At 64.5% G+C, this 15,275-nt stretch overlaps 1 protein-coding gene across 3 annotated transcripts; it reads left to right on the plus strand.

The window, feature by feature from the left end:
* Positions 1-3,972: 3,972 nt before the first annotated feature.
* On the plus strand, positions 3,973-14,651 carry GPR153 (G protein-coupled receptor 153). 3 transcript variants are annotated; one of them, XM_037828661.1, is made up of 6 exons: positions 3,973-4,124; positions 7,856-8,323; positions 8,617-9,046; positions 10,786-10,978; positions 11,586-11,681; positions 12,211-14,651. In XM_037828661.1, exons 2-6 carry the CDS (start codon positions 7,968-7,970, stop codon positions 13,320-13,322), a joined length of 2,187 nt encoding a protein of 728 aa, XP_037684589.1. In that variant the 5' UTR covers positions 3,973-4,124; positions 7,856-7,967; the 3' UTR covers positions 13,323-14,651. The 3 variants fall into 3 exon arrangements, with proteins under 3 accessions (XP_037684589.1, XP_037684588.1, XP_037684590.1); XM_037828660.1 differs by lacking the exon at positions 3,973-4,124 and having other exon boundaries at positions 7,698-8,323; XM_037828662.1 differs by lacking the exon at positions 3,973-4,124 and having other exon boundaries at positions 7,968-8,323; positions 11,586-11,770; positions 12,211-13,052.
* The last annotated feature ends 624 nt before the right edge of the window (positions 14,652-15,275 follow it).

A 15,275-nucleotide genomic window follows, 5' to 3' on the forward strand; every position in this document is an offset into this window, starting at 1 on the left:
TATGTATATGTGTGTGTGTGCGCTGCGAGGGTCCCTGCCTGTGTCACTGTGTCTGACAGCGTGTATGTATGTGTGTGTGTGTGCGTGTGTGCTGCGAGGGTCCCTGCCTGTGTCACTGTGTCTGACAGCGTGTATGTATGTGTGTGTGTGCGCGTGTGTGCTGCAAGGGTCCCTGCCTGTGTCACTGTGTCTGACAGCATGTGTGTGTGTGTGTGTGTGTGCTGTGAGGGTCCCTGCCTGTGTCACTGTGTCTGACTGTGTGTGTGTGTGTGTGTGTGCGCGCGCGCGCGCGTGTGTGCTGTGAGGGTCCCTGCCTGTGTCACTGTGACAGCGTGTGTGTGTGTGTGTGCGCGCATGTGTGCTGCGAGGGTCCCTGCCTGTGTTGCTGTGTCTGACTGTGTGTGTGTGTGTGTGTGTGTGTGTGTGCTGCGAGGGTCCCTGCCTGTGTCACTGTGTCTGACAGTGTGTATGTATGTGTGTGTGTATGCGCATGTGTGCTGTGAGGGTCCCTGCCCGGGTCACTGTGTCTGACTCTGTGTGTGTGCACGTGTGTGCTGCGAGGGTCCCTGCCTGTGTCACTGTGTCTGACAGCGTGTATGTATGTGTGTGTGTATGCGCGTGTGTGCTGTGAGGGTCCCTGCCTGTGTCACTGTGTCTGACAGCATATGTGTGTGTGTGTGTGTGTGTGTGTGTGTGCTGTGAGGGTCCCTGCCTGTGTCACTGTGTCTGACTGTGTGTGTGTGTGTGTGCGCGTGTGTGCTGTGAGGGTCCCTGCCTGTGTCACTGTGACAGCGTGTGTGTGTGTGCGCACGTGTGTGCTGTGAGGGTCCCTCCCTGTGTCACTGTGTCTGACAGCGTGTATGTATGTGTGTGTGTATGCGCGTGTGTGCTGTGAGGGTCCCTGCCCGTGTCACTGTGTCTGAGAATGTGTGTGTGTGTGTGTGTGTATGTGTGTGTGTGTGCTGCGAGGGTCCCTGCCTGTGTCACTGTGTCTGACAGCTTGTATGTATATGTGTGTGTATGCGCGTGTGTGTGTGAGGGTCCCTGCCTGTGTCACTGTGTCTGACAGCGTGTGTGTGTGTGCGCATGTGTGCTGCGAGGGTCCCTGCCTGTGTCACTGTGTCTGACAGTGTGTGTGTGTGTATGCGCGTGTGTGCTGTGAGGGTCCCTGCCTGTGTCACTGTGTCTGACAGTGTGTATGTATGTGTGTGTGTGTGCACGCGTGTGTGCTGCGAGGGTCCCTGCCTGTGTCACTGTGTCTGACAGTGTGTGTGTGTGTGTATGCGCGTGTGTGCTGTGAGGGTCCCTGCCTGTGTCACTGTGTCTGACAGCGTGTATGTGTGTCTGTGTGTGTGTGCGCGCTGCGAGGGTCCCTGCCTGTGTCACTGTGTCTGACAGTGTATGTGTGTGTGTGCGTGTGTGCTGTGAGGGTCCCTGCCTATGTCACTGTGTCTGACAGCGTGTATGTGTGTGCGTGCGTGTGTGCTGCGAGGGTCCCTGCCTGGGTCACTGTGTCTGATCTTGTATGTGTGTGTGCGCATGTGTGCTGTGAGGGTCCCTGCCTGTGTCACTGTGTATCTGTGCGTCTGGCCCAGTGGCCTCAGGGGCAGGGAAGCTGCCAAGGCAGGACACACCCCCAGCCCGACTGTGAAAGGCCCCTCTGCCCGGCACCCTGGGGCGGCAGCTGGAACAGCATCCCCGCAGCCTGACATCTGTCCCGCCGCCTGGAGGAGTCGGCCACTGGCAGCTGCGGCCTTGCACAGGGCTCTCTCAGGCCCCTGGAGAGGGATGGGGCTCCAGATGTGCAGAGACAGCCGGCCAAGAGCCTCCGCAATCTGTCCTGGGCCCCATCCTGGCTGACGTGGTTGTTTCCTGCCTGGGAGCCCTGGGAAGGGAACTCGCTCTGCAGCAGGCGGCCTCAGTCACCCCGCCTGCTCCTCGGCACCCCCGGAGGCCGGCCCCAGGCAGCAGTGGGGGCCCCAGGCTCGGAACAGCCCAGCCTGGGCCAGCTGGACCAAAGCCTGTGAGTCCAGAGCCAGCTCTGCTGTCCCCAGAGTGCCTGAGCCGAGGCCCCGGCAAGGGGAGCGGGTCCCCAGGCAGCTATGGCCACCCTCGGTCACAGAAAGTGGGCCCTGGCATTTGCCTTCCTTTTTGGGTCCTGGCTGCCCACACCTCTAGGTGGCTTGGGACAGGCCAGGTACCTCCGTTGCATGGTGCAGGGCAGCTGGGGGGATTTGCAGAGCCTGGGTACGGTCCCCGTGATGCAGGGCCCGACAGGGTTGCACAAATCAGGCCTGCGAGGCCACCATCAAAGGCCCACTCTCCCCACCTCACTTCTTGGGGTCAGCTGAGTCCAGGGCCAGGGGTACTGGTACAGGCAGCAGGGGACAAGCCCAGCTGGCAGAGGGGAGCTTGGGGCCACTGGCGTGGGGCGTACTGCCCTCTGCCAGTTGAGCATCAGAGGGGCCCATCACCTCTGTCTCACAATGAGGGGCAGTTTGCCTTAGAAATGCCACACGTGGCCAGCAGCGGCCCTGGCGAGCCTCCCTCTGCTTGCGGCCTACTTATGAGCAGGGCGCCTCGGCAGGGAGCTGGCCTGTCCCCATCAGGGTCAGGCTGACAGCCCTGACCACCCCAGGGGGCACACATGGCTGGTGGCACAGCGCCACCTGTTCTTGTGGCACCTTTTCATATGAACACCTTTACGTCTGTCTCGTGAGACTGCCCCTGCAGCACACCCCGGGGCCCCCACAAGCTGCCTCCTGACTGTCCAGCTGTTCTGGGGTGGAGACCGTTTACGCAGGTTTGGGAGCCAGACCATGGAGGATGGGGGTGGACCTGCCCAGCACGGGAAAGTGCCCAGTGGCTGTTTGTCTGCAGCTGGTTTTGGTCTCATCGTGGTCAGGTGACCACTGTCCTCTGGACACAGGGGCTGCCCATTCATGGATGCACCCCCACACCCTGGGAGGATTGTGCAGTGCTGCACAGCCCTGAGTGGTCCCGGAAGCCTTGTGCCTTCTCCCCAAGGGAGATGGGGGTGGGGATGGTCCAAGAACTTCCATTCTGCTGGGCTGGACGTGAGGACAAGATGCTGCGGGCCACCCTCGTGGTTCTGAGGGGTCACTGCAAGACCCCTTAAGACAACTGAAGCTGTCCCCCTACTGGTGACAGACTGAGTGGCACCTGGGTGGTCTAATGGGGAGGGGGTGCCCCTGAGGAAGGGAGGGAGGGGAGATGGCCAGGGCCTGCCCTGGCTGCGGCCTCTCCCAGCTGCATGGTCTGGGCATTGAGGTGAACGGTCCTGAGCCCGTGGGGGGAAGGGCGATCGCCAGCAGTCCTGGGGGACGTGCACCTTCTCCTCGGCGGACCCCCAAGGCCTGAGGATGAGTTTAAATCCTTAGCCCGGCCGCCCTGCACCCCCTAGGACTCCCAGCTCCTCCGCCAGGCCTGCGCGTCCTCGGCACACCCCCACCCGATGGCGCATCCTAGCTGTGGCTTCCTCCGGGAAGGCCTCCGGAACCCCGCACCCCCCAGCGCCGGGTTCTGATTGTCCCTTCCTGTCCGAGGCCCGCAACCCCGCAAAGCTCTGGCCTGGGACCACCCCGAGACGGCGAAGGGAGTGGACCACAGCGGCGCGGCCCGGGAGTCCCGGGACCCCAGCCTCGCGGAGGGGGCGGCTGGGGGCGGGGCCGCCGGACCTGGGGCCGCGCCTTCAGCACTGCCGGAGGGACCCACGGACTGACCGACCGACCGACGGGGCGGGGCCGGGGCGGGGCGGCGCGGAGGCCGCCTGGCTGAGGCTTGCGCCCTGCTCCGCCCCCCGCCCCCGGCCGCCCGGGGAGCGCCGCGCCAGTCAGCGCAGCCGAGCCGAGCGGCGGGAGCGGAGCGCGGCGGCGGCGGGGAGGGAGGGGCGGGCGGCGGGGCTGAGCGAGCGGCGAGTGGAGCGGAGCGCGCCGGCCATTGGCGGCCGCCGCGAGGATGCCCCGGCCCGCGGGCCGCTCCGCCGCCAGGCAGCCCCGCGGCCCCCGGCGGCCCGCGCTCAGCCGGGGGGCGCGGGAGCCGCAGCCGGAGCCGGAGCCGGAGGCGGGAGCAGCGCGCAGGAGCCCCGGGCGCCCGACTACACGGTGAGCGCCGCCGCCCTCTCCAGGGGCGGCCGGGCGGGAGGACCCGGCTCGGTGGGCCGCGGGCTCGGTGGGAGGGGCCCCCAACTTGACCTCCGGGGTGACTCCCCCGGGGCCGGGCCCTCCCTCCGGCCTGGCTGCGCCGCCCCCGGGATTGGGGATCCTCAGAGTCCCCCTGCGCAGCGGCAGCCCGGGGGGCGCTGGGGGGCCGCGGTCCCGCCGGCGTTTGGTTCCCGGCACCGCCGCCCGGGCGCGCCCACGGGGCTGGGCGGGACAGGGGGCCCCGCAGCGGGGGCGCGCCGGGGAGGACGGCGGGGGTCGGAGCCCGGGGGCCGGGGCCGGTTGAGGTGGCGGCGGGCGGGAGACGCGGCGGCTCGGCGGGGACAGCCGCACCCTGGGCGGCGGGAGCCCCGGCCCAGCCCCGCGCGAGCCCCGCGGGCGCTGCCCGAGCCGGGGAATCCTTTCAAGTTCTGGGCTCTCCTGGTGGCGCAACAGAGCCCCGTGGCCGCGCGGCCCCATTGGCCCTGGGCCGTGACGTCACGCCCGGGCCCCGCGGGGGGCGTCACCGCCGCGCGGGTGGGTCCCGGCCCGGCTCGGGGACAGTCCGCCCCGCGCTGCGCGGGAGGGGCTCCGGGCCCGGTGCTGCGGGGAAGCTCTGAGTGTGATGCGTGGGAAACTTCCCCGCAGAGGGCGGGCAGCTCCCCGCGAAGATGAACGGCGGGTGTGTGGGGCCGGGGCTGTGGGCGCAACCTGGAGGCAGGGACGCTGTGACCCCGCCAGCCAGCCCCCTTTCACTCTGCAGTTGGAGAACCGCTACCTACGTCCCCTGCCTTAGTGACATTCCCTCTCTATCCCAGGACCCTCCGCCCAGGGGTCCCCGGCCCAGCCCTGCCACTGCCTCACTGAGTCACTGTGTCACGTCCCTGAGCCTCTCTGAGCGTCATCTTCCCATCTGCAACGTGGGGACAGTAGAACCCATCCCTCAAGCAGAGGAGGCTCAAAAAGACAGCCTCAGCTCCCGGAACAAAAAGTGCCTTGTTCCCAAACACTATGTAGGGCTTGGGAGGCAAGGACTTTGGTGACAGGCAAGCTGGGGTTCAGATCTGGGCATGGCACTCCCCTCTGCCCTCCACCAGGGATCAGCAGGCAGGCAGGGCGGGCTGGGGCTGGCCTGGACTAACGGGTCAGATGGCATCGGAGGGAAGGCCTCCCAATCTGATGGCAGAGGAAGAAAGATGCCCACTGCCGGGATGCCCGCTGACTCGGGGTTCCTATTTGATTATGTCCCTGTAGTCTGTCTTCATCTTCTGGCACCCCACTGGGGATGGGGGACAGGCTTCACCCAGAAGCTGGAGGCAGCCTCTGGCCTCCTCACCCTGAACGTGGTCTGTCCCAGGTTCTGTATGGGGTGAACGTGGGTACACCTGCAGGTCTGAAGCTCACCTACAGCCTCCAAGTTCATAGACAGCAAAGCTCAGTGAGCTAGGAGGACTCTGGAACAGAAGTTTGCATGGCAAGACTTTACTGAGCACGAACTGTGTGCCGGAGTGACTCCTCTCTAAGCTCTTTGCCTGGAATAGCTCATTTAATGTGTGAGGTGGATACTGTTTTCTCCTGCTTACAGAGGAGAAAACTGAGGTACGAAGGAGCTGGTTGAGGTCCGGGCAGCCCCTATATCCCGCAGCCTCTGTACGCTGCAGTTAGGGTGGCACAGGAATGACTGGTGGGGATCAGACAGGCAGCCCCGCCTCCCACACCAGGTCCAGGATGGGGAATGGGGGGCCGCTCTGCAAGCCGAAACCTAATGTTTGGAGAGACACCCCCTCCCCGCAGCAGCCATTAAAGGACGTTGGTGTCATCCAGACTAGACTCCTTCCTTGGGGCAGGGGCCTGGGGCAGGCCAAGGATGGGGGGCAGTGGTGAATGAGACATGGCCTTCAGGGATCCCCTGGAGTCCATGGGGGTCAGAACACAGACAGACCTAAGGACAAGACAAGCACAGGGACACCCACTGACCAGCCGGGATGGTGTGGGGTTCTCTGTCCTGAGGACAAGGGGACTTGGAGAGGGCAGCAAAGCCCCTCTGTCCCAAGCCTGGAGAAGCCCAGTCCCCTGGGGGAAACATGGCGAAGTCTGGGACATTTAGAGCTCATGCGTGTGGGGTGCATGAAAACTGCTGCAAGCAGGACTAAAGCGGCTCTCCAGGGGAAAGGGCCGAGTGCAGCACACAGGCGGTCTGAGCTAGGGCCGTGCTTCTCCCCATGCCGCCTGCTCTGGGACCTCGTGCCAGAGGGACAGGTCAGATCTGCGCACAGGGAGGCGGCTGAGGGCTGCCGGGCTGGGGAGAGGCAAGGAGGGACTCACTGCCCAGCCTTCTGGCAGGATGGGGGCCTCGCCCACGTGGGCCTCTTCCCTGCATCCTAAAAAACCGGCTTGCATCCAGAGGCCGTGGGCAGTTCCTCCTTGGGGTCTGCATCTGGTCTCTGGGCTGTGTCCAGGCCTGTGATGTCCAAGACATCCAGTGCCTAATACTTACCATTCACCCAGAGCACCCCCTGCGAATACCAGCTGCTCTCCCACAGTACCTGCCAAGACCTGGGCTCGGCACATAATACTGACCATTCTGGCAGAGCACCCATTATGTACCAGACCCAGGCTCAGTGCATAATACTGATCACTCCCCTCGAGCACCTGCTGAGACCCAGGCTCAGTACACAATACTGACTGTTCCCCCAGAATACCTGCCCGAGACATGGGCTCAGTACATGATACTGACTATTCTAGCAGAGCACCCATTGTGTACCAGACCCAGGCTCAGTACATATTAATCACTTTCCTAGAGTACCCACTGAGACCCAGGCTCAGTACACAATATTGACTGTTCCCCCAGAGTACCTGCCAAGACCTGGGCTCAGTACATAATGGTAACCATTCCAGCGGAGCACCTATTATGTGCCAGACCCAGGCTCAGTATGTAATACTGACCGCTCCCCCAGTGCACTGCTGTGTGAGACCTGGGTCCAGAGCTTTAGGGACGTGGCATCTGTCTACCCCAGCTCAGCTCTGGAGGAAGCACTACGGTCCCCTTTGTAGAGAAGGACCCTGGCTCACAAGTGCAAACCTGCGTACTTGGTGGGTGTATGCTGGAGCTGCATTCGAACCCCAGCCTGGGCCTGTGCCAGAGCCCGCCCAGAGTGTCCAGCAGTGGAAGGCCAGCTGGGACTGGCTGGACAGGCAGGCTGCCCCTCCCAGGGTGGGCATGAAAATGGTGACCGATCCCCCTTCCCTGCAGGTCAGGGGTGGGAGATTCAGGGACATTCTCCTGCCAGGCATGTCCTCATCTGGCCAGATGAAGTGGGACAAATTAGAGTGTGGGGCCCCAAGATGCCCACTCGGGCAGCCCACTGTGAGCCGCATGAGGATTTCGGGGTTTTCCAAGGCAAGAGGGCTTGTTGTGGGGCACTGTTGGGGCAAGAGGCCCAGCCAGGCCAGCCGGGCTGCTCCCCCAGACGCAGGCAGCCTGCAGGGAAGCCCAGATTCCAGGCCGTCAGCACAGGTGGGCGGAAGGGAGGGAGCGGCACATACCGGCTTCCCCAGTATGCAGGCCCATGGGTGTCAGGGGCGGGAGCCCCCGGCGGGTAGAGGGGCAGGTGATGCTGCCCTGCTTGAGCCAGGGCTGGCCGGTAACTGCCCACTGGGGGACCCTCCCCAGAGCGTCCATCTCCCCTCTGCAGATGCTTGTGGTCCCCAGCGCCCAGGAGCCACTGCGTGTGACGGGCGCTGCTCCAAGCCGAGGCCTGGCTGCGAGGACGATGCCCCAGCCGCCCGCCGGCCCCGGCCTGCACCATGAGTGATGAGTGGCGGCTGCCTGGCAGCGCGGTGGGCTGGCTGGCGTGCGGGGGCCTGTCCCTGCTGGCCAACGCCTGGGGCATCCTCAGCGTTGGCGCCAAGCAGAAGAAGTGGAAGCCTCTGGAGTTCCTGCTGTGCACGCTCGCGGCCACCCACATGCTCACCGTGGCAGTGCCCATCGCCACCTACGCCGTGGTGCAGCTGCGGCGGCAGCACCCCGACTACGAGTGGAACGAGGGCCTCTGCAAGGTCTTCGTCTCCACCTTCTACACCCTCACCCTGGCCACCTGCTTCTCCGTCACCTCCCTGTCCTACCACCGCATGTGGATGGTCCTCTGGCCTGTCAACTACCGGTGAGCTCCGGGGACAGGGCTCCAAGCAGCATGAGCCCGTGCGCTGGGGGTCCCTAGACCAGAGGGGAGACAGGTGGGCAGGGAGGCGAGCGTGACTGCCTCGGTGTGGGGGACAGTGCCCCCGTGTGGGCATGCTGGGGCGTGCAGGGAGGCTCCGATGGGGTGTGCACCTGGGGTGTGCGCATGGGGGTGTGCGTGGGTCCAGCGCAGAAATGCTTGGCGAGGGGAGGTGTGACAAAGTGCCTGATATCCCCTGGGAGTAACGCCCGGTCCCTCCCGCCCGCCCGGAACAGGCTGAGCAACGCCAAGAAGCAGGCGGTGCACACGGTCATGGGCATCTGGATGGTGTCCTTCACCCTGTCAGCCCTGCCCGCCGTCGGCTGGCACGACACCCGCGAGCGCTTCTACGCCCACGGCTGCCGCTTCATTGTGGCCGAGATCGGCCTCGGCTTCGGTGTCTGCTTCGTGCTGCTGGTGGGCGGCAGCGTGGCCATGGGCGTGGGCTGCACGGCCGTCGCCCTGTTCCAGACGCTGGCCGTGTGGGCAGGACGCCGGGCGGACGGCCGTGCCTTCACCGTGCCCACCATCGTGGTGGAAGATGCACAGGGCAAGCGCCGCTCCTCCATCGACGGCTCGGAGCCCGCCAAAACCTCGCTGCAGATCACGGGCCTTGTGGCCACGATCGTGGTCATCTACGACTGCCTCGTGGGCTTCCCCGTGCTGGTGCGTGAGTGGGGGGCCGGTGGAGGGCGGTGGGGGGGGGGTCTCTGGGACAGACTGGGGCTGGCCATATTGCTGGTCCTTTGTGGTTGGATCTGCAAACCCAGTCCTTAAAGAGGGACAGACATTATCATCATCCCCATTTTACAGATTGAGAAACTGAGGTTCAGAGGTAAAAACAACTCTCCAAAAGTTGGGGTGGCTGTGAGGGGATTTGAACCCACACCAGGTGGCTGCAGTGCCTGCATCTTTCTGCCACACCACAGGGAACTTCCTTCCCTCCCGAGACCCATTTGGTGTGGAGGGTATGGCAGGTGGGCTCATGCCCTGGGGTTCCTGGGGTAGACACAGGGGCTTCGATTTGGCGGGTAGGGGACACTGTCCTTGGGACTTGATCCCAAGGGCTGGGGAAGGTCAAGATGAGGGCCCACCTAGGAAGGCCCTGCTGACAAGGGTCCAAGGTCCAGTGGGGCTGCCCGAGGCTCCTCTCCGTGAGGCTGGAAGCTGCCCTGGCCCATGAATGACGTCCCTCCCACCCAGGGGCTCCGGCCCAACCCCCTGAAGGGTCCTCAGTGGGAGAGGGAGGGCACGAAGGGCAAGGACTGGCCTGAGAAGTTTCAATCGGGCATCTGGGTGGGGCTGTGTCCCTGGAGACATCAGGACATCAGCTTGGAGAGGTGACTGGCAGGGTGGTGGCCTCAGGGCCAGGTATCCTGCTCGGCCACAGCCCCACCTCCAGCTGCCCCTTGCCCCCAACAGGCCAGTTACCCCCAGACTGCAGGGCCCTCAGGTGTGCAGTGGGGCCCAGTGTCCCCATCTGTACCAGCTGTGCCAACAGGGAAGGAGCATGTATGAAGGGGCCCTGCAGACCCAGAGCAATGTGGGGGCAGCAGGACGGCACGCTTAGCCTGGGAGCAGGGGAAGGGGCCCACCCCAGCTCCCCTTCAGGACAGGGAGAGGGGTGCCGTTCAAGGGGTCCACCCCGTGCTTCGGGCACATTACAGATATGTGGATTCTCTGCCTCGCCCTCTGATGTGGGGTAATCTTAGCCCACTGGCAAGATGAAGAACAGCCTCAGAGAGGTTCAGCAGCTTTTGGAAGGTCACACAGCTCGCCAGTGGCAGAATCCTTATGATGTCTGCACCATGCCCACTTCCACTCTACTGGGGGGAATGATCAAATGTCTCTCTTCAGGGGCGGGACACAGTGAGGAGCCCCTGGGGGAGGGAGATGAGGGCTGCCTGGGAGGGACCCAGAGCTCCTGGGCTGAACTCTGGTTTTCAGAACCTGCCCTTTGGTTCTCTCCTGGGCCCGAGGCCACTAGACGTGGAGGAGCAGGGTGGTGGCAAAAGGGTCTCTAAATCACAAGACCGCAGACCCCCAGAAGGGGGTGGTGATCCCTGCCCCCACCCCTCACCAGGGCAGTCATGGGGAGGGGTGGTGGTGGCTGGAGCAGCAGGTCTGCTGGGGAGCTGGCCTTGATCCCAAGGGCTGGGAAGGTCAAGGTGAGGCAAGGGGATGGACGCCGAGTTCTGCACGGTACACTGTGAAGGGCTGTGCACACGCAGGGTCACAGTTGCTGATCTTGGCCACTGAGCAGTCTTGGGGTGCCAGGCTCCCCCTTCCACATGCTGGCTCTTTCCCTCCCAGCAGCTTGCATTTCTGCCTGTGGCCGCCGCCTTCCCCAGCAGTGGGACAGGTGCGAGGGGACGTGGCATGCCAGGTGTGTGGTGTGCCCACAGGTGGTGAGCTTCAGCAGCCTGCGGGCGGACGCCTCGGCGCCTTGGATGGCGCTGAGTGTGCTGTGGTGCTCCGTGACCCAGACCCTGCTGCTTCCCGTGTTCCTCTGGGCCTGTGACCGCTACCGTGCTGACGTCAAGGCCGTCTGGGAGAAGTGCATGGCCCTCATGGCCAATAACGAGGACTCAGACGACGGTGAGGGTGGCCCCCAGGGGAGGGCAGCATCTGGGCAAGGTCCCTGCAGTCAGCAGAAAAGCAGCTGCCAGGGAACCCCCATGGCACTTGGGTCACCCCATTCTGGCAACCCCAGACACCCCCTGTATCTTCCCGGGATGTACCTGAATCCCTAAGGGACCCAAGGGTTGGGTGTCCCATGGGGCTCTTTTCACCTGGTGCAGCTGCCCTGGGACTCCAGTTATGAGATGTTCAGGATCCATTCCACCAAGCTCCCATGCTCACCCCCCAACTTTTGGGGTCCCCTGGTGACCCACCCCAGGGGCTCCTGCATACAGACCCAGGGCCTGTCTGCCCCTGAGCTGTAGCAGCCTCACCCTGGGCTGAGCCCTTGTTCCAGGCCAGGCACTGTCAGTCCTGGGTGGGTATTGTTTAGTCCCCCCAGGAGCTCTCCAGGTAAACTCAGGCCCCAGCCCATATTCTAAATGATGAGGGTGGCAGAGCCGGGATTCAAACCCAGGACGCTGCTCACTCCTTGATAGCTGGCCAAGCCCCCTGCCCTATGTGGGTTTGTGGGGGTCCCTGGCACTCACTCGCAGATCCCCTGAGTGCCTGCCTCACCCCGCAGAGCCCAGCCTGGAGGGCGGTGCGCCCCCGGACCTGGTGTTGGAACGCTCCCTTGACTGTGGCTACAGGGGTGACTTCGTGCCACTGGACCGGACGGGCAAGTATGAGCTCTCTGCCCTGGAGGAGGGCCTGCCCCAGCTCTACCCGCTGCAGCCTCTGCAGGAGGACAAAATGCAGTACCTGCAGGTAGGGATGGGCGGGGCCTGGGAGCCTCCTGGCAGCGTTTCTCCCCAAGCCCTCTCCAGCTCTAGGAGGTGGCTTGGCTCATAGCCTACAAGGGCCGGCAGGAGGTGGGTCACAGAGCCTGTGCGGGTGGGCTCAGGCTGGAACCCCCAGCCCCTGCCTCCAGACTCTCCTGGGCTCTGGGAGAGTGGTCCACCTGGGCCAAGTCATTTCCTTGGGGCTTGGCACCACCCCACCCCCAAGTGATTGTCTCCCCAACCGGCCCAAGCTTCAGATGATAAAACAGGCTTGGAGAAGTTGTCATTTGTCCCAAATCTCAGCTCTGAACCAGGGTGCCCGCGGCCCAGGCCATCTGCCCCATGGGGAGGCTCTGTCCCCAGTTCCCAGGGGTCAGTCAGCCCGAGGCCCCTAGGCGCCCGGTAAGGCCAGTCCTGTCCCTTTAGGTCCCGCCCACGCGGCGCTTCTCCCACGACGACGCGGACGTGTGGGCCGCCGTGCCGCTGCCCGCTTTCCTGCCCCGCTGGGGCTCCGGCGAGGACCTGGTCGCCCTGGCGCAGCTGGTGCTGCCCGCCCGGCCCGACGGCCGCCGCGGCAGCCTGCTGGCCTTCTCCGAGGACGCGCCCCCGTTCCGCCCGCGCCGCCGCTCGGCCGAGAGCCTGCTCTCGCTGCGGCCCCCGGCCTTGGACGGCGGCCCGCGCCGCGCGCACGACTCGCCCCCCGGCAGCCCGGGCAGCCCGCGCCGCCGCCCCGGGCCTGGCGCCCGCTCCGCCTCGGCGTCGCTGCTGCCCGACGCCTTCGCCTTGACCGCCTTCGAGCGCGAGCCGCACGCCCTGCGCCGCCCGCCCGCCCCGCCGGGGCCCTTCCCTCCCGGCGGCCCCCGGACCCCCGACAGCGCGGAGCCCGCCTGGCCGCGGGCGCCCTCCGGTGGCGGCGGGGGCGCGCGGCGGAGTCCCGTGCCGCGCCGGGCTGGTCCTGCGCCCGCCAGGCCCCTGCGCAGCGGCCGGAGCGCGTCGTGGGGGGAGCCCGGGGGCTGGCGCGCGGCGGGCGGCGGCGGCAGCACCAGCAGCTTCCTGAGCTCGCCGTCCGAGTCGTCGGGCTACGTCACGCTGCACTCGGACTCTTTGGGCTCCGCGTCCTAGGCCCGACGGCCCGTCTCGGACGCCGAGCAGGTGGGGCAGCCCGGGGGGCACCAAAGCACCAAAGATTCCGCCACCGGGCCCAGCCTAGTGCCACCCTCTCCCGGGGCCAAGGGCGCGGCAGCCTCAGCCTCTCCGTCTTCCGGCTCCTCCCTGGCTGCCCAGGGAAGAAGGATGGCCTGGCAGAGCACCTGCTGCCCGGGAGGACTGGGCTGGGCGGGGAACAGTGCCGGGCATGCCTGCCTATCTGGGTAAAAGCAGGCTCTGGGCGTCCAGCTGCACCCACCCAGTCCTGGGGCAGATGGGCTGGGGTGGGGATGCAGAGGGTCTCTAAGCACAGGGGTCTCCAGAGCCCAGAAAGTTCTCTGAGCCGGTCTCCCTGCTTTTGCCCTATTCTGCCTCAGTTTCCCCATCTGTAAACACTCAGGGCTGTTGGGAGAAGTCTCCTGTCCTGTCCACTGAGGGGACAGGGGCTTGAGAGGTAGCCCAGGGTCTGTGGTGTGGCCCCAGGCCTGAGGCCTCCCACTTGGGGTGCCCCTGGCCCCTGGGAGCTCCCACCCCACCCCAGCGAAGCACAACACTGCTGCACCCCAGCATAGGCACCACAGCTGCGTTGACCACCATTAGCATCCCTGAACTCAACACTGCCATCACCCCCTGTTCCCAGCATGACGGCCACTTCTGTGACTGTACCATGAAGGGGGGGCACATGGGTGGGAAGGACTATAGTGGTGTGTGTGGGAGGGGGATTTTTTACCTGGTGCCCATCCTGGCCTCAGTGCCCGCCTGTGCAGGCCTGGCCAAGAAGAGGCCCTGACTTTGAGGCTCCCTGAGTTCTGGGTTCAAGGCTTGGGCCCTGGCGAGAGCCATCCCCACCCCGGAGCAGAGCTTTTCTCTGCTCCCTCTCCTGGGAAGCCCCTGAGCCCTTGCAGGCCTGGCCTTGCCCCTGGGCCCTGGGTGGGGCCTGCTGGGTCTTCAGAAGAAGATGCTTGACTAAGGCTAAATAGGGGCCCAGGAACAGCTGTGACTTTGAGGTGGAGGGACAGGGCATCTGCAAAAGGTGTCTCCTCCCTGCCCGGCCTGCACCCTGTCCCTCAAACCTGGAAGTACAGCACCGCCCCCACCCCTGTTGCCTCAGATGGCACAGCCTGTCTTCTCACCCTCTGACAGTCCCAGCCCAGGAGGAGGCCGCTGGGGGTGGGAAGGTGGGACTGTGCAGCTCTTCCTGGGTTCTGGAGGCCCCTCCAGCCCCTGGCTGTGGGGAAACTGGGCTGAGCTGGCCAGCGGTGAGCAAGGCAGGGGGCTGCAGCCCAGCCCCCGCCATGGGAGGGGCTACCCCTGGCCAGTGCTGCCGTGCCTTCAAGGACTGTTACATGACGTGGGATGGGGGAGCAAAGACCACTGACCAGCCATTGCCCCCCTCCTTCAGGCTGATCCGTTTGTCACCTTGGGTTTTCACTCTGTGTGTCATATCCAATGGCAATACTCGCAGGGGGTTGTTGTCCTCCAGAGACTCTCCAGTCCAGGTTTTTACAAAAAAAAAAAAAAAAAAAAAAGAGAGAAAACCCCAAAATGGAATTTCCTGTGGTCTGGGGTTTCCACTTGGACCCCAGGACTCTTTGCCCTGGGGGCAGGTGGGGTTTATCCAGCTATCACCACACAGCCCAGAGCCAGGGATCTGTTTGTAGTTTTTTGACAACTGAGCATTTCTCTTCTGTATAGGACCCAATAAAAACTTATGATTTGCACTTGGCATTCCCAGCCTGATTTCATGGAAACTTTTCTAGAACCCAAAGCACTACTGACCAGCTGCCCCAGAACCTCCTTCCCTCCCGGACCTGCAATTCCGCTGCTAGTGGGCCATTCCTTTGGGTCTGACATGCCCCTGTCTCCTGGCACATGCTCCAGGCCCTCTCAGCGGAGGTGGTGTCCACCTGTGTCCCAGGACGGTCTCAGGAGGTGCCAGCCCCTGCCAGGTTGACTGAGGAGGGCAAGAGGGGCAAGACAAACAGAGCCCGGAGCTGGGGCACGCAGGACCTGTTTTGCCCCGGGACGTTCCTGCTGGTTCCAGTTGGAATGTGGAGAAGCCCCGGGGGTGTGTGGATCGAGGCCGCCACCTGGTGGCCAGTGGGGGGATTCGTCTGGGTCCCTCCATCTGGCTCAGCAAGGAGAACCCAGGCCCGAGAGGCGGTTGGGGGGCCGCCTGGCGTTCGGGAGAGCCTCCTGGGTAGGATGGTGGAGCCGGGCCGCCAAGGCACCGCGGGAACCTCTTCCCGCGGCCGGACCAGGACAGGTTTAGCGCAAGGAGGCAGCAGTCCCAAATGAGAAGATCTTCTATAGGAAGTTGATACTTGTGGCTAAAAAAGCACCGA

Source organism: Choloepus didactylus, chromosome 2 (assembly GCF_015220235.1).
Source record: "Choloepus didactylus isolate mChoDid1 chromosome 2, mChoDid1.pri, whole genome shotgun sequence".
NCBI lineage: Eukaryota > Metazoa > Chordata > Mammalia > Pilosa > Megalonychidae > Choloepus > Choloepus didactylus.